The sequence below is a fragment of the Mustela erminea genome, chromosome 15 (genome assembly GCF_009829155.1).
Source record: "Mustela erminea isolate mMusErm1 chromosome 15, mMusErm1.Pri, whole genome shotgun sequence".
In the NCBI taxonomy this organism is placed as follows: domain Eukaryota; kingdom Metazoa; phylum Chordata; class Mammalia; order Carnivora; family Mustelidae; genus Mustela; species Mustela erminea.
In genome coordinates this window covers 14,691,389-14,709,583 of record NC_045628.1, presented here as the reverse complement: position 1 = coordinate 14,709,583, position 18,195 = coordinate 14,691,389, and the positions used below count along the sequence as shown (strand labels likewise).

The window sequence follows — 18,195 nt, the reverse complement described above, 5'->3', positions numbered from 1 at the left end:
TTCAGGGTGTGAGAAAGAACTCCTATGCTAGGAATATTTTTGTCTCGTCTGGCGCACAACGCATATGTGTTGACTTGCCCTCTGACCAGAAAATATCTGCATTGACATAAAGACTTCGGTTTTTTCCCCCAAGTCCCCTAACACAGGAAGGTCTTAGTCACATGCTAAGAATACAGTAAAGCAGGGGAAAATATAACAGCATATTAAAGGAATAAGATAGTAAAATAGTACGGATGGATTGAAAACGTCATCCCCAAACCTAAATGTCTTCCCTAATTGGTGTGACAAAACCACTGGATCATCAATTTCAAGATTTGGGTTTTAGCATCTCAATAGAATCTACGCAGGTAGAAACCCCGAGTGAGCCCTTGGTTACCTTTTTCCTCCTCTGAAAGCTCTTCTATGGTTTCCAGTATGTGTGACGAGAATGCCTGCTCTATCAACAAGGAAAAATAAGAATAGTACAAACAGGACAAACAGCAAAGTAAAATTAGTTTCCTTTCAAACAATTTTGAAAGATACAGTTTCATGGTATTTTAATCATGCCTAAAACAGCAGAATTTGCTGGGAAGAAATATGGAGGCAGTCAGTTAAAGCTGGTCCCTTTTTCATGGTATCTGCTCTTTCTGTGTATATTCCATTAATTCACACCCCCCCACCCCAGGGAAATTACCTTTTCAGATAATTACATCATTTCTCACTCAGCAACCTCGTGCCTGATGGGATTCTTTTAAGACACAAGGTCACAACTGCAAAAGGTCGTCTTCACTTATTCCCCCCCACACAATACTTTCCTTATAAAATATTTTGATGAGGTGGCTAAAGAGGAAATTAATTAAACTATTTCAATTCCCAAAGATTAAAAACATGATGATATGCCAAGGCCCTGGGATCCCCACTTCTCGCTAGCCCCTAAGGTCTTCAGGTGGGAGGACCAGGATGGTGAGAGAACAGGTCAACCCAGGGTCAGCAGCAAGATGAGGACCCCATTCTTAGACACGTCTGTGTCCCCAAACCATGGTTCACACCTCCTTCTGCTCCCAGAAAGCCACCAGGGCAAGGCTGTGGACAGATGACACGTGAACAGGGGCTGTTCGCAAACCCACCCCAGAACAGTGCCCTGGATGGGTGGGGGTGGGGGCGTAAGGTCTCTCAGTGACTTCCCAGGTAACATGACCGAGGCTCAAGGAAACCCGTGGGCAGCATGGATAAAGCCAAGCCCCATCCCATCAAGAGAGGGGAAGTTCCTTTTGGGGAAGGTCAAGTTTGGGGGGTCAGGAAATCAGGCTTCGAACACTGGGATAAAATGCAACCGGAAGTCTAGCCAGCAAGCGCATGTTTCACTCACCTTCGGCTTGGAAAGTGCCACAGGGCACCTCCCCAGGGAGCTCTCCCCCTGCACCTACAAGGTGAAGGCCATTTCACTCCACACTAGACCCCAGAGTGGGCAACCAGCGAGGGTAGTCACGGCCAATAATTACTGAACGCCCACCAGCTTGTCGGGCACAGATCTACATGCTTTGCAAGTATTAGCTTAGACTTAATACCTCCTACTTGGAAGTCTAAGCTTTTAATTTGCCAAAGCATATTTCTGATACTCTGTTTTAGGCATCTACAAACACACACACACACACACACACACGTATACACAAATAAATAAATATATACTATATTTAAGTACACGTAAAGAGGCTCTTCTAGCTTGTTAGCGACCTAGTCAATCTATCTAACACAGAGTGGGAGAAAAGCGTTTTACACTGCTTTCCAGTGAATGTTTGGAGCAGGGCTTATTAGAAAATAACCCCACTCAATTTTGAAACATGAACATGATCTCACAAAGAAGCATTTAATTCTATCCATGCACAACTGCTGAACATCAAAAATGTGCTTTCAAGTGTGTTATTCAGCATCGAGATTTTAAAGTTATATAGGTAATAATAAAAAAAACCCTGTAGCTATGTGTGGTAATGAATGTTAACTAGATCCTGTGGTGATCATTTCACGATATATATAAATATGGAATCATTGTGCTACACACCTGAGCTAATGCTATAGGTCAATTTTATCTCAATAAAAAATTTAAACAATTAAAAAGTCAAGTTATACAAAGAGCCTACTTACTTGTCTGAACTGCTAAAAATAGGGATTTTAGGAGGATAGCTAATTTCAGTTTTTTAAAAGTCACATGATTTATATTTTATTGCCCTTTATGGAAATGACAAAAATAAAGTTATGAGGAAAAGCTCTATAAAATCTCCCCGACCATCATATGCATCTTTGTTATCATTATAAGGACAGTCCTAGGACTTACTTGAGTGGAGATAAAGCTTCAAAATTGTGACCTTTGGTGCTGTCAGGCAGAAGGTGGGGTCCTGAGGGGTGGGGAACCTGGGCTTCTACTATACAGGCTAAGGAAATGAGGGCCACCAGACCCCAGCTCTAACCCAGCAGACTGATATCCAATGTGGAGTGAAGGGCCTGCCATTCTCATGCTTTCTAAGCCATGGGCCCAGCCTCCAAATGACCCAGCTCTTGTCTTACGTTGAGATATCCAGGCTGAGCTGACATACTCGAAGACCTGAGTCTCTCTCCTCTGAACTCTCCAGAGGCTTCCAGAAAAATCCTTATGTCAGTCTCCTGCCATTACCTCCAGAAGACGAACTCCCAGGTCTCTACCAGCCCTCCCTGGCACGGGCTGGCTGTGCTGGACTTTGTCAGCCCGACCCCCGAAGCTAACACTGGCTGGCGTGCTCGCTCACTGGCTCCGGTTCCAAAGGCGCTGCTTCATCTGACCTTACCACAGCCCGCTGAAGCAGCCATTCCTGTTCTCCCCATTCGGTAGGTAGGGAAACCCAGACCTATGGCTTCATGAGTCACCTGTGAATCCAGACTGCTTGCCTCCCTTTACAGTTCAGGCCCTTGGCACGAAACCGTACTGCCTTCCTACTGGCTGTTTCTGGGTTTGTCTTCTGGACTTCTCTAAATGGCATTGTCTCGGGAGCTCATGGAGGTCTTGACCCTTCCCTCGCCCTTGCCCGAATCACCTGCACCTACACCTTTCCAACAGTTCCACGGAACAACTGGTATGTCTGCCCTCTCTTGTCTCAAAACCTCAACCCCAATTCCTAGGTGAAGAGTCTCACAGAGACCCCCTCCTTGATCCCCAGCTGGTTTGTCTGGTTCAGTTCTTGGAGTACACTCTGGTGGGGCTGAGCTTCCCCAAGCTCCGGCCCTCCAGCCTGGCCATGCCCAGCCTCTCAGCGGCTACATCCTGCCCAAGGACGGCCCGAGCGTCTGGAGGCTGGCACCCGGGGCTCACTGCGAACAGTCTCAACCAGCCAGGCTTCCCTCAGACCTCTTCTGCATACCCTATGCTCAGCCAAATAATTCATCTGCACCACTCGTTCCCTTCTAGTGCTTTCCTCTGACCTTTGGCTTCTACTTTTTGCTTTGTCTCAGGGGAAAGGAGCAGCCTACACCCTTGAGCCCTCCATGGGGCAGCCCACATCTAGAAACGGATGACTCTATCCAGGACAAGTCTGAAGAGCCCATGCCAGCTTTCCAGCTCCCAGTGAGATCTGCAGAGGCCCCCACCACAGTGGGTCCAGGCTCCGTGTCCCCTTCTAGCCACTCCGGCCTCTCTCACAGGGGTTGTCCAAGAACACTGCCCAACAGACCTCCCGCCTGCAAATCTCCGCCTCAGAGCCGGTTTCCCCAGGGAACCCAACCGAAGACAGTGAGCGATCATGACATTTTTCATCATAAAGAGCTTCATCGAGCTCTAGAAGGAACAACAGGAAAGACTGAGAGGTAATTGGGTGAAATAATGTTACGCAATACAGACTAAGGCTCCCTGCCCCCTGTCCCCCTGCCCCCACCCCCTACAGCTGGGGTCACTGCCATGGCCGTGGGGGGGCGCAGGTCAGCGGGCCCCGTCCAAGCCTCCTCCTTCCTCCTGCCCATTGAGATGCTCACAAATCAGCTCAGATCCCAATCCAAAGGCATCAGGCCTCATGCCAGGTCTGGCTGGCATTTAAAACTAGCATTTTAATCCCAGCAGATGCCAGCAAGGGGGCATGGCTGTTCACGAAGCCCAGCTCCAATCAGGACAAAGTCCATAAGGAACACAGTGCTTTGAAACTGACGGATTTGTCAGGACTCTTGGATCAACTCCAGACAGCGAAACGTACCTACTATAGGAGTTCTTTTCTGGGTGCCACAAATAGGAAGCAAAGAAAATGTAGTCCTCTTATATTGTCACACAAAAGGCTAATGATAACAAAGTAGCAAGAAACAGAAAAAGAAACTCTAACACACTGAAGTACAGAAAAGTGACCAGCAATGTGTTAGAAAACTCAACTCTGAAAAACAAGGCAAGAGAGAGGTTTTTGACCTGACATAAAGAATACGACTAGGGAGGGGCGCCTGGGTGGCTAGTGGGTTATGCCGCTGCCTTCGGCTCAGGTCATGATCTCAGGGTCCTGGGATCGAGTCCCACATCGGGCTCTCCGCTCAGCGGGGAGCCTGCTTCCCTCTCTCTCTCTGCCTGCCTCTCCATCTACTTGTGATTTCTCTCTGTCAAATAAATAAAGAAAATCTTTAAAAAAAAAAAAAAAAGAACACGACTAGGGAGTACTTGCCAGGGGACTTTTTCTTGCCTATTCAGTATTAAAGCAAATTTACATCGGTCCCACACATATTTTACCTCTGTTGCTGATCCAGAAGGAGGATACCTGCATGTTCTAAAGACCTGTAAATACTAACACCCAGTAAGTGGGAGTTTAGGCATTACATAGTGTGAACACACGCTTAGGGGGTATTGATCTAAGTGAAAATGACCTCAGGAGAAAAAGTAAGGGGCACCTTCATGAGGCTGTTCAGTGATTCAGTGAACAAAAGGATGGGTACAGAAGGCCATGCTAATGTGAAAAATATTTGTGAACACACAGAGTCTGACTTGACTGACCACCATCAATTTAAGTCTAACTCAAAGGCTAAAGAGCAAAATGGAATGAAGTAATCATTTACATTCCAGAAGCATTTATAGGTAAGACAGAAGAAGCTTGGTCCCCCTCCCATCTTTTAATTCAGTGAATATACAGCGGACTGTAGGCAAACAATGGACTAAAAACATACTTACAAAAACTGTAAGTGCCTTAACACTATAAAAGTAAAATATGGCGACTGATATTCACCTATAGGCTAGATCACGTGATTAACAATGATCACCCTCGCACCCTGGTCCAAGAACTGATTCCTGGCAGCGGTTTCCTCCTGAGGCTCCCAATTTTCCCTTTGGTTTCCGTCACATGTCTTTTCTAGATTTTTCCAACCAATCACTGAAACTGTTTGTTTAAAAAAGGTGACTTGCTGCCGCACTGAAAGTTATAAAAACAGTCAGGTATGCCCTGTGGCATGTGCTGGTTGGCTGGTCTAGTAGAAAATCACCTTCTTGCCCAACACCTATCACTCTCCACCCAAAATCATACACAATCAAAGTACCACTCAACATTAAAATCTCTGCTTGTAAGTCTAGCAACACACATTTTTTACTTTATGACTTTGGTAGGTATCTACGGTTTATGATAAAGGGACATATGAAGACAGCAGTATTATTAGCTTCTCCGCATTCACTAAAACGTCTTCTGTTTTGCATAGTTACCCCACAGAAGCACTTGTGGTTAATCAGTTCTCTGACTCAGGGCAGAAACTGCACATAAAATGCTGAGACTTGGCTGACTTACCGTGGGCCATTGTAAGACCTGATTTAGCATCCACAGTCTGTACAGCCGAGGCACTCACTGAAACAGCAGAAAGAGAAAAAGCTCACAGCCTTCCGTAACGAAAACATGAGCATCTCAACTTCATGATGATCGAGTCCTCCTCAAATTAGTCAAGCTACATACAGATCGTAAGGGACAAATGTTTCAAATGACAATCACCAGCTAATCTAACACTCTTTGCTTTATTAAAATATAATTTGCTCCTTTAAAATATATAATTCAATATAAAATATACAACTTTAAGAATACAATTAGTATATTAAGAGTGGTGCAACCATAACCACTACCTAATTTTAGAACATTGTCATCACACGCGCTAAAATCACCCAGTAGCCGTGACTCCCCACGTCTGCCCCCGCAGTGGACCCTGGCAACTACCGATCTACTTTCTGTCTCTATGGATTTGCCTATTCTGGACATTTCATACAGAATGGACTCATACTTTGTGGTCCTTTGTGACTGGCTTCTTTCACTTAACATCACGTGTTCAAAGTTCATCCACGACAGCCTCAGCATGCAGTTTTACTAATTTTTTAAGATTTGATTCATTTGTGAAAGAGAGAAAGAGAGTGAGCACACACAGGGGAGCTGCAGGCAGGGGGAGAAGGAGGCTCCCCACTGAGCAGGGAGCCTGATGCGGGGCTCGATCCCAGGACCCTGGGGTCATGACCTGAGCCGAAGGCAGACGCTTAACCATCTGAGCCACCCAGGCGTCCCCAGTATGCAGTTTTATGGCCAAAGAACATTCCACTGTATGATCAGACCACATTTTATACATCCACCCATTAGCTGACGGAAATGTGGGTTGCATCCACTTTTCGGATGTTATGAACACTCATGTCATAGTTCCTCTCCAGACCAATACTAATGTATTTATTAGTTTTCTCTTTCACTAGCTTGTTATAATAGATCTTTAATTCTACTCCTACTCTGAAAACTACTGGCCACAAACCTCGGCTTCCTCCATAGGCATACATTTTTGTCTTTATGATGATCACCGGCAAAGGTGTGCATAGGTTGTAGCTATTCTGGAAATGTAAAACCCTCAAAGCCATTTGCAACTTACATCATCTAGATGGAGGTTTGCAAAAGTATAACCCATAGGACATATTAGCCCACCACTTGTCTTTGTAAATAAAGTTTTATTGGAACCCAATATTGTTCCAATATTGTGCCGAGTCTAATTAAGGTATGAACAAGAGCAATTTAATGCCTTTTAACCTTCCCAGCCTTCTGTGAAATGTATTTTTTCCATAAGATATAAGCCCAGCTTCTACTATTCCTTCAGACCTACTCTTGGGACTAAACTTCCCCTCCCTCCTCACAACTTTTAACCTCTTCAGGGTTCCAGAAACAACATCAAGAGGCCTCCAGAAATCAGGTGTCTGGGTGGGTCAGTCGGTAAAGCATCTGGCTCTTGATTTCGGTTTGGGTCATGATGTCAGGGTTCTGGGATAGCCTGTGAGGTGGGCTCCTCCCTCAGCAGGGAGTCTGCTTGAGAATTCTCTGTCCTTATCCTTCTCCCCATCCCCCTGTTTTCTCTCATAAACAAATCTTAAAAAAGAAAAGAAAAAAAAAAAAGAGGTCTCCAGAAGCACTTGAGAAGACTGAGTAGTTAAAACCATTAGCATTTTCCAGTCAATTGTTCCAAATTCCCAAATCTGCTCACCAAAGTCCTTTCATCACTGCAGTTCTGGGCCGATATGAATGGTCCCGTCACTCGGGGCCCAGCCCCAACCTGGACCCTCCCCCGGTACTCAGATGCCCATCCACACACACGTCCTCTCCTGCCCAGGGCCGTCTGCTCCCTAGTTTCCTCCACCCTTCCACTTTCCTGAATGGAATAATAAAATATAAAAATATCTCAACTATTTAACTATTATTAGGGAAACAACCTTTCCATTTCGACACTGTCCAGATGATGTCCTTGTGGATTACAGCCAAATCCTGACAGCTCCAAGAGACAGACGTGCTGAGTCCACCTCAGGTGAGCGGCTGACAGAACATTGGGTCAAAGCCTGCAACCCTGAGTCTCAGTGATGCTGAAATGTGGCGGCCACCACAAGGTCACGTCGTCACACAGCGCCACGCCTTGGGAAACCCAGTACAAACTAAAGCAATGCCAAAGAATTTATAGTTGTCCCTTGATTAGGTGAACTGAGACATAATAGGTACGGCTAACCAAAATCACCAAAAACCACAAGGATATTTACAGTGTTGGGTTTTTAGATCTAGGTCAAAAAAGCCAGGAATCAAAATAGATCATCATGTAATCTCCAAACACACTGGTTTTCGAAGGCAAGGCTCTAAAAATAATAAGTTGTCTATTGGGTTAGCACTTCAAAAGTATCTTTAGAATCCTGAGCCTTTTATAGAAACTTACTAGGTACAGCTGGGGCAGTTGGCTTTGATTCGAAAGTTTGCCAGATTACAGGATTCCCTGAAATTAAAAAAAAAAAAAAAGAAAAAGTTAATGACCCAAATGATAAGCTATGGGTTATATTTTGTCAGCACTTATCCTAATCTTTTCCCCCCAGAAAAAAAACAAGCAAAATTTACCAACATATGGTGACTCACCCAACTGAGTAAAGACGTTTAACATAAATCCTTATAAAACTTTTTCCTAAAATTATTATCACTCAAATATTCATGCTGAGTAATTACACAGCTTTTGCTCACTACCTGAACTCAAAATTTCGAAGAGAAGTTACAGGGAACCTCAGCCCTTCCCAAACCTTTTTCTCAAAACAAGGAACCAAGTATGTAGGTCGTTGAACTCCCTCAGGGGCCCCCTAGAGACAAGGAGGAGATCCAGCTCACACAGCCATTACCAAGCCCCTGTCAGTGCCCCCTCAAGTAGACAAGGATCCTTTAATGACCTGAGATGAGCAGGAGTCTTGGCTCCTACTCTGAGAGGGGGTTATCTGAGAGGGGTCCAGGCAAAGGCAAGCTGTGTGCATTACTGGGAGACCCTGCATGCACTTCCGGGTGCAGCCTCCCTTCTAGACTCGTTCCTGAGGGAGAGGAGATGGGTGGCCACTGCCGCCACAGACAGTAGGCTGGATGTGCCCCCTCTATGCTTAGAACAAACTTTTATCCCCCAACTGCCTCAGCTGACAAGCCAACAACCAGCCCCTACAGTAATTTGGAGTAACTGAGGCCAGGGTCGTTCACAATGGCGCATCCCCGCGAGTGCTCAAATGAGCTTTTTATACATGTTCCCCCATTTCATCCTCATACAAAGCCTGTAATATGGTTCTCTGAGTGCTCCAACTCCACAGCTGAGGAAACGGAGGCGGGCACTCACAGGGCTTCAGTGAGCCCCGTGTGTCTCCAGACCTGGTGCTTTTAGCAGTCACTCCCCCGCCATCACTCATCAGTCCAGAGGTACGGTTACTAAGCATGGATTCTGTGCCTAACAATATTCTGATAAAACCTAGGTGAGACCATTCAGTAACAGTCAATGTATTTAAAAATTCAACTCTCTGGATCAAGGTGACAGATCTCTCAAATTAAAATCACCACTGGAATGCCATGTTGGTGCCCCCAGGGGCCCCACATTCTACTGAGGAAGGCCACCTCACCTCCAACACTGGGATCCTGGTCCACTTACCTTTGGGCTCACTGACGTTGTTTAATGGTTTACTGGTAAACTCTTTAATCTGCAAAGAAAAACTGTTTTGTTTTTTTTGTTTGTTTGTTTTTGTTTTTTAGTGATACAAGTTTGAAACCAGATGGGGACATACCGGATTTCGGACAGATAATGTATTTAAGTAAATCAACCTTTTCAGGAAGTCCTCCAAAGACAGAGGACAGATGGATTTTAAAGATACAAAGGCAAAAACTGTATAAAAGTAGCCTTTGGATTGGGCTGCTTCTCAAAGTAATCTCAAAAAGAAATTTTTCTCTACCTTCAAGTTTATTCTAAATTGTAACTGAACAAATTTTTGCTCTTCACAATTAAAAAAAAATACCTTGAAAAAATTATCTTATTGGATTTACTTTTACAAACAACCACAGGGAAGAAAATATTCTACCTCTTTTACCTTATCCAACTTACAAATGCCCTAAAATAAAACAGAATGTTCTTTGATAAATTGCACTGCTTGAAGAAAAACAGTGCCAATATGGAGCCAAAAATACCTGTTGTCTCTGTGTGATAATCAGTTCGTTCTGTTCCTGGAGTCTCTGCCCTAGCTCTTCTATCCTTTTCTTGTAGAAAACATTACTTGCATTGAGATCATCTATCATGGAGGTCCGAAGTTTCTCTATATGTGACAAGAGCTGGAAAAAAAAAACAACAATGAAGGCGTCCGTCTGCAAACCGCATGCGCAATGTCTCCATCCCACCATCTGTACACACACACCCCGTGTTCTTTGCTGGCCTCAGATTATCTGTGCACTTCAAGTGACCGCATACATCTTTGGTAACCGTGTAGCAAAGCCTCAGCTTTACAAGGGCTTCACTTGTGCTCCCGGGGAGCTCGTGACCCAAGACACAGTACTGAGAAGGTGAACGACTGCGTGCACTCAAGCACAGCACAGGACACACCGCCAGGATGAGCACTGATCCAGCATTGGGGCGCTCCCACTGAGGGGCCATAACCCCACACCATCCTGCCCCTCAGGTGCGCAGAGAGCCCACCTTCCTTACTTGTAAGTCCAGTGACTAAGCACAACCTCAATAAATCCTTGCTGAGAAAAAGAAGGTGGAAGAAGGGAGAAGGGATGGGGAGGGGTGCAGAGAACAGAAAGATCCAGATGCATAGACAGATCCGTCCTCAGAGACTTCGTGTCGGAAAAGATCCTAGACTGCACGTAGGAAAAAAATTCCAGAACGATTTGTTTTCAGTGATTTAGGCAAAGATTCTTAGAACAATTTCAGGAGTCACTTACACAGAGGGGGAAAACCCGGGTCACTGGAGTTAAGCACAGTCCCAGCCTGGAAGAGCCTGAAAGTGGAGGTGACGTGCGGACGGAGCAGGGCAGGTGGTGAGGTGCCTCAGTAGGCAGAGTAGAGAGCGCGGGCGAGGCAGCCCCGCCCGACCTGCTCGGTTCTTCCCAACAAACCCTCATCAAGCACTTCATCCTGTTGTGTCCACACACAACCTTACGGATGCATGTTCTGACTCCACAGTACAGAAGGGGGGACTCGGGTCCAGACAGCGTAAAGCAGATGGTCTGAACTCAGACGGCTGGAGGGGAGGAGCCCAGACTGGAACTTTCCAGTCCGGCTTCAAAAATTACTGCTCTCAAATTTAGTGACTAAGGCATGGAACATCTTAGTAAACAGGACTTGAAAACAACCAAGAAGCCCCCCAGGCCTTAAGAAATAAGTCGTCAAAGGGGCTCCTGGGTAGCTCAGTTTGCCTTCGACTCGGGGTGTGATCCGTGGGTCCTGGGATCGAGTCCCACATCGGGCTCCAGTCCCACATCGGGTTCCCTGGTCAGTGGGGAGTCTGCCTCTCCCTCTCCCTCTGCCTGCCTCTCTGGGCTGGTGCGCTCGCTCTCTCTCTCTCTCAAATAAATGAATAAAATCTTTAAAAAATTTAAAATTAAAATAAAAAGAACCTTTCATAACCTAGAGGATGTCAAGAATCTCCCCCAGGAGAACAGTGTTAAGAACCCTCTCTACATTTTTACAGACCATGGGAAGAGGGCCCTAAAGCAGTTTGAAAAAACACTGAGCTAGAAAACAGAAGGAAAAGCCTGTGAAAATGTCCAGGGCTTAGGGTGGAGGTTTAGGACTGACAAGTCAGTCCAGACCCTCCAGAGGAAAGGGACACAGAAAACACTAAGGGAGAGCAACCTTTTGGTACTGGACTCAAGAATTGACAGAAATCACAGAAAGGAGTTTGCAGAAAGAGGAATGTGATAGTCTAAGCACAGGATAGCCAGAAATTATTTCCGAGAGTTTGTGGCCCTCGAGCCCATTTCTTGTGACCTCCTGTCCTTTCAAGTCCCTGCTCTTTCTCTCTGGCAGAGCACAGGACTCTGCCCTCTCCCTCTGTTACGTGAGCACCCGACAGCCTCCCAGCCTCCCCGGAGTCTTCTGTCAGGTCAAAAGGGCATCCCATCATTTATCTGTGACTCCCTTTGAACTCCTACCAATATTATTTAAAAAAAAAAAAAAAAAAAAAAAGATTGCCAGGAACCTAGGTAAAGCAATAAAAAGTTGGCAATCGCAACTTCCCTTAAACAGAGAAACACAATATGTGCATTGTAGGACCAGTAGGCAGCAATCATGTGGAATAATTAATAGTTAGGTCTCAGGCAGAGATTACCAAACCTGATTGAATTCTCCCCTCTGTTCGGGTTTAAGAGAAATTAAGGAAGAAGAAAGCAGCTTCAGAGAGAACAAAACCAGTAGACAATGGAGCAGCGTAGCCTAGCGGCAGAGCGGAAACCCCCACACCCCCAGGGCAAGGGGGAGGGGGCGCCTCACTCAGAACCAGGGAAGGCCTCTCCCCCCTCCTCCAACCCGCCACCGGGCGGTCCTTCCATCGGGACTTGCGGTGGCCAAGCGTGCAGATCGGCCACTTGCGTTCTGTTCCTGCCAGAGGGCCACTGAACCGATGGTTCCCACGCCAGTCTGGGACACCCGAGGCTTTAAAGGAGCCAGAACTGAACACCAAGCCCTATTCATCCGGAAGCCCGAATTCTGTCCCTAAGTACCAATGCTAGAAGACGCCTTGAAGGATTAGGGTAGAACGTCAGACGATAAGGACGGTGGTTCAAACCACGGAAATCATCGGGGGATCTAGTGCCCCCCCCATAATACACACTCCCCACCTGAGACTGAATCGGGATCCCCGGCAGTGCAGCTGGGGTGTGTGTACTGGCAAAGAGCCACTGGTCATTCTGAAGCCTGTCCCAGGTTCGGAACTACTACCTTAGAACCTCTCCAGGGGATGCCACGTTTCCCCAGAAAAGCAACAGCTCTTAGTTGTCCCTGCCTGTTCGTTCCCCTTGCGAGCTGGCTCAGTGCCTGACAGAGGAGCAACGTGACGAGGCTGACAAGCAGGACCCCAAGTTTAGGAGGTTCAAACCTGCAGTCATCCCCACAGACGACTCTCTGAACCTGGCTCTTCCAGACCAGACCCTACACGCAGCATTTCCCCACCCAGAAAAGCAAGGTTGAACGCTCCCCTTGCGGGTCGACTAGCCACCCTCCGTGTGGGTTCCGCAAATATTTCATGAACGCCAATCATATGTTGGGTAGTTAGTCGTACCCAAAATACAACAGAGAACGAAATACACGGAGCCCCTTCCTCACGGGGCTAGGGATCCGGCTGGAGACACACACAGTAAACAAGTGACTACATCATCAAAGAACCACATGAGACCATGTGGTCGGACCCCGTGAGGGAGGTGGCTACCTACTTACCCGGCATCCGGTGACCTGGAAGCCAAGGGCAGAAGGGGCTGTGGCAGAGAGAATTCTACACGGCCCTCAAGTCTGCACCCCCAGAGCGCACGCCCTGTATAATTCCTTTCCCTTGGCGGAGTTAACGAACTGAGTGTTCCTGCCGCTCTCCACCAAATTCATAGCTTGAAGCCCTAATCCCCTACATGGTGGTTTTAGGAGGCGGGGCCTTTGGGGGGTGATTAGGTTTGGATGAATTAGGGTAGGGTCCTCATGATGGGATTAGTGCTCTTAGAAGAAACCAGGGCGCAGGCTTTCCTTTTCTCCCTGCCCCTGAAGACACAGAGGACAGCCATCGGCCACAGGGATCTCACCAGGAGGTGAACTGCCCAGCACCTTGACCGTGCCACTTCCCGGCCTCCAGAGCGGTGAGAAAGAAATATCCGTTGTTTAAAGCCACCAGTGTGCGCAGACCAAGACATGGGCTGGCTGGGATTAAAGATGTGCTCCAACAGCACAATACGGCAAGCGTGCGCGAGGGACTTGACAGATGGAATTCAAGTCCCTTGTCCGCTGACTCTGAGTTCAGGAAAAGAAAGATCGTCCTATGTGGGCAGGTCTCATTCAGGCCAGCCCCTCCCCTGCTGGCCGTCACGAAGTCAACAGCCGGGCACTGAGCTGTGGAGCTACGGTCCTGATCCTACGGTGAGCCTGAAGGAGACACATGTTGCCTATAACCTGCCCAGGCTTGGTTTGAGCCTCAGACTTGGATGAGAACACAGCCAGTCGGACACCCCGAATGCAGCTGTGAGACCCCGAGCACAGGACCCAGACAGGCACCCGGGTGACATGGATACTGTGAGATAACCAGCCGCTGGGAATGTGCGACACCCACAGAGCAGCCATACAGAGGGAAGGAGCCAGGCGCGTGGAGAGCAAATGGAAGGAAAGCCCAGCAGCAAAACCCCTGGTGGAAAAAGAAAAAGGTCAGCATGTTCTCGAAGTGACCAGAAGGCTCTTGTAGGCAGAAAGAGTTAGGTCCGGAGAGAGGATCGGGATGGCCAGCTGCCAGAGAGACTCTTCTGCTCTCCAGAGAGCAAACTGGGAAAGGGGTAGGTTGGAACTGGGACACCAGTTGCGGGGTCCTTTTAGAAAGGGCAGGGGCTCGGTGGAAGGGAAGAGCAACGGAACTGAAATGGGCAGAAGCACACAGATACGAGACACGTGGAAGGCCTTGCTGACGGCTGGGAGCTGGGCACTGACGGACAGATGGGGCTCACGGCGGGCACCGGATCGCCCCGACCAAGATGACACTGGACAAAGGAAAACGTATCATCTGAGACCTGTTAAACTCAGGAAGCCCGGAGATACCAGGTCCAAAGCTGGCTAGCCCCTCCGCAGCTGAGGGTGGTTTAGGCTAGAGAAATGAACAGGGGCCTTACACCCACACACAGCCACACCCTCACCACACGAACTCTCTGCTCCATTCCTAGAGCCCCAGACTATGAGAAATACATGCCTGTTCTTTGTCAGCAACCTGGTCTATCGTATTATGTCATAGCAGCCAAACAGGCTAAGACACAGGGGACACAAAGGGCTACAAAATACATACAGAGTGAAAAAAGAAACAGAAGTTTTCCTATCCTAAAATCTCAAATGAAAGTACTTTAGGTTTTCTGCACCAGCGTGAACACTTCCCCATTTAGATCTGTGTTACTCTCGGCTGAAAAGCAGTGTTATCATCAAACTGTTTTCATTAAAATGATTTTAACATGCACAATCCCTGCTTTGCTTAAAAAGTATCAAGATGGTTGGGACGCCTGGGTGGCTCAGTTGGTTAAGCAGCTGCCTTCGGCTCAGGTCATGATCCCAGCGTTCTGGGATCGAGTCCCACATCGGGCTCCTTGCTCGGCAGGGAGCCTGCTTCTCCCTCTGCCTCTAGCCTGCCACTCTGTCTGCCTGTGCTTGCGCTCTGTATCTCTCTCTCTGACAAATAAATAAAATCTTTAAAAAAAAAAAAAAAAAGTATCATGATGGCTACCCTAAAAGATGGAAAAGTCAGAAACGATGTGTTCAACAAGGAAGGAATCACTAAATAACTTACGAAACATCCTTAAGAGCCTTCTCCAGCCATTAAAACATCACGATTTTGATGACTATTTTTTTTATTTATTTATTTATTTATTTATTTATTTATTTGAGAGAGAGAGAGTGGGAGAGAACATGAGCGAGGAGAAGGTCAGAGAGAGAAGCAGACTCCCCGTGGAGCTGGGAGCCCGATGCGGGACTCGATCCCGGGACTCCAGGACCATGACCTGAGCCGAAGGCAGTCGTCCAACCAACTGAGCCACCCAGGCGTCCCTTGATGACTATTTTAAAACAGGAGAATGTTTGTGATATATTAAGCAAAAAGCATGTAAAGTTATAAGGCATGATTCCAGATTTGTAATACTATGCGTATGGGTTTCCATATTACAGAAACACAATATTTACGGCATAGAACACAGACTGAAAAAAATTATAACAAAGTCGTGCCAGGGATTATTGAATTTTAAGTAATTTTATTTTTTATTTTTTTAAATATTTTATTTATTTATTTGAGAGACAGACAGTGAGAGAGAGCATGAGCAAGGAGAAGGTCAGAGAGAGAAGCAGACTTCCCGTGGAGATGGGAACCCGATGCGGGACTCGATCCCAGGACTCCGGGATCATGACCTGAGCCGAAAGCAGTCGTCCAACCAACTGAGCCACCCAGGCGTCCCTTAAGTAATTTTATTTTTTAAAAGATATATTTATTTGAGAGAGAGAGAGAGAACGAGCAGGGGGAGAGGCAGACTCCCCCCAACCCCCCCATGCGGGGCTTGATCCCAGGACCCTGAGATCATGATGGAAGCCGGAGGCAGATGCTTAACCGACCGAGCCACCCAGACACCCCGAATTATTAAATATTTTATAATTAAATTATAAAATTTAAATTTTGCCACACATTTCTCCACAAAGTCTATGAAGCAGACAAAGACTACCTTTGTGGTATAGAAATAATATATATATTCTTTTCAAAAATGACCCACTGACAGACCATTGCCTTCTCAATCTTACCCGACCCTTCTCTTTCTTGTGTTCTTGATGAAGAGCTTGAACTCGCGCGGTCCACTTGCTTTCCTACAACACAGGAAAACCAGAGGAATTCACGTGCAGCCGCAGCAGTAAAATCCACTTGAAATGCAAGGTTTTGGTGGGTCCTATGGAACCCAGTTACCTCCTTAGAGACATTGTAGAGGCATTTTTTTTTTTTAAACTACAAAGACTCAAAAATGTTTAAACACATTTGCACTTGGTTTTCATCTTAAACTCTACGGCAAGGGTCTGCAAACATTTTCTGCTAAGGGGCTACTAGGACAACTTTAGGCTCTGGGGGTCACATAACTCGATCTTTACTACTAGCAGTAGAAGAACATCCATAGGTAATACACGAGTGGGCATGGCTGTGCTCCGAAAAAATTATTTTCAAGAATACGCGCTTGTGTGCCAGTTTGAGGAGCTAAGAGACAAGACCGAGGTTTCTGAGGCCTGCGGTTCTGATCTGACACCAGAGCTCACAGGAAGGAAACGAGAAATGTAGGCAGGATCTTGGGATTTCATAACTGGGTCCTTCAATTCCTGAGACCAGCTGGTGGGGAGCAACTATCAACAGCTCAGTAGGGGACACGATTCCTGGTCTATGACCATGTCCCAGGGACCTCACTGCCGTGGCCCGCGAGGGGAGGGCTAGGGGACGTGCTCTGCCCTGCGCCGGAGAAAAGCCAACTTAACAATGGAGAGTCCCCCCCCCGCAATGGGTATGTGAGCAGGTCCCGCCTGGGGGACTACAGACAGGCAATCACCCAGAGTCCGAGAGAACACTCTGGAAGAGGTGTCCCCCAGCTGAAGGAGTCAGCCAGAGGTCCTGAAACTCCAAGAACGGCATGACAGAGAAAGCCACAAGGGCCAAAGCAAAACCCAGAAAGCCGTGTTTGGGGAGCCATGAGCTCTCATGTCTGGTGCAGCGGGGACCTTCAGGTAAAGCCAAGAATGGTGGGGGATGGCGCAGGGTCCAGATCCTCAGGGACTCTGACGACCGGTTAAGGATTCCAGACTTGGAAGGATAAGACGGGACAGTGACGTGGTCAGCCTGGCCGCAGGATGGAAGATGGACTGCGGGGAGGGAGGCAAGACATGGGCGGCAAAGTACGCAACAGGAGCACTAGTCTGTATTTCAAAAACACACTTCCTCTTTTAAAAATGTTACTGGTTTTTTGTTTGTTTGGGTTTTTTTTTGTCTTGTTTTGTTTTGTTTTTTAGCAAAATCCTGAATTCATAAACTTGGATCTCTGTTTACTTCCTGGTAAAAAAACAATGTTCCCCTAAACTAGTATGACCAAAATTGCCAAGCTGGTTATGTAGGGCCACTATAATTAACTTTGATAAATGAAAAAGACCACCAGTACACCAACGTAGCCTTATATTTAAGCTCTAAAAATTAAGTTGGTGCTTCAGCATGTCTTTCTGTGCCTTTTGAAAGTGAGACCTACATCTGAAATATGAAAAAAAAACCCTTAAGGTAATCCCAAACGATTCAGGGTGCTACCATATTAGCAAAAAAGGCAACAATTTTGCCAACAGTTCTAGATCTACATCGATTAGTCAATCAACAAGCATCTAATGAACTCCCGTTACTAGGTATCCGGAGACAAGAAGAAAAGAGTCAGCTTCATGGCCACTGACAGACAAATCCCTTTTCTGTAGGTAAGGCCTGCTGTACACTGCTTCACTAATTAAAATCAGGCCCTCCGGCAGTGACTACCCGCGGGTACATACCTGGCTGTCAAGAAACTGCATCACATTTTGGAAATCTTGGGGATACTGAGGACGTTCTTCTTTAAATTCATGGGCATCCTTTAACGTGCCTATGTTGGACTTGATCTGCATGTTGGACTTCTGGATTTCTGACAGTTGCTAGAAAATAAGATACAAACCGACTGGTATGGATGTTTGTACTTTTGTAAG

The 18,195-nt window shown here is 46.7% G+C and overlaps 1 protein-coding gene across 1 annotated transcript in view; it reads right to left on the bottom strand.

The window, feature by feature from the left end:
* DZIP1 (DAZ interacting zinc finger protein 1) overlaps positions 1-18,195 on the bottom strand; it is a 51,049-nt gene that overhangs the window by 13,466 nt on the left and 19,388 nt on the right. The window contains 7 exon segments of the mRNA XM_032314477.1: positions 377-436; positions 5,745-5,801; positions 8,167-8,223; positions 9,397-9,445; positions 9,927-10,067; positions 16,249-16,311; positions 18,007-18,144. Of these exon segments, the coding sequence (XP_032170368.1) occupies positions 377-436; positions 5,745-5,801; positions 8,167-8,223; positions 9,397-9,445; positions 9,927-10,067; positions 16,249-16,311; positions 18,007-18,144 (565 nt within the window).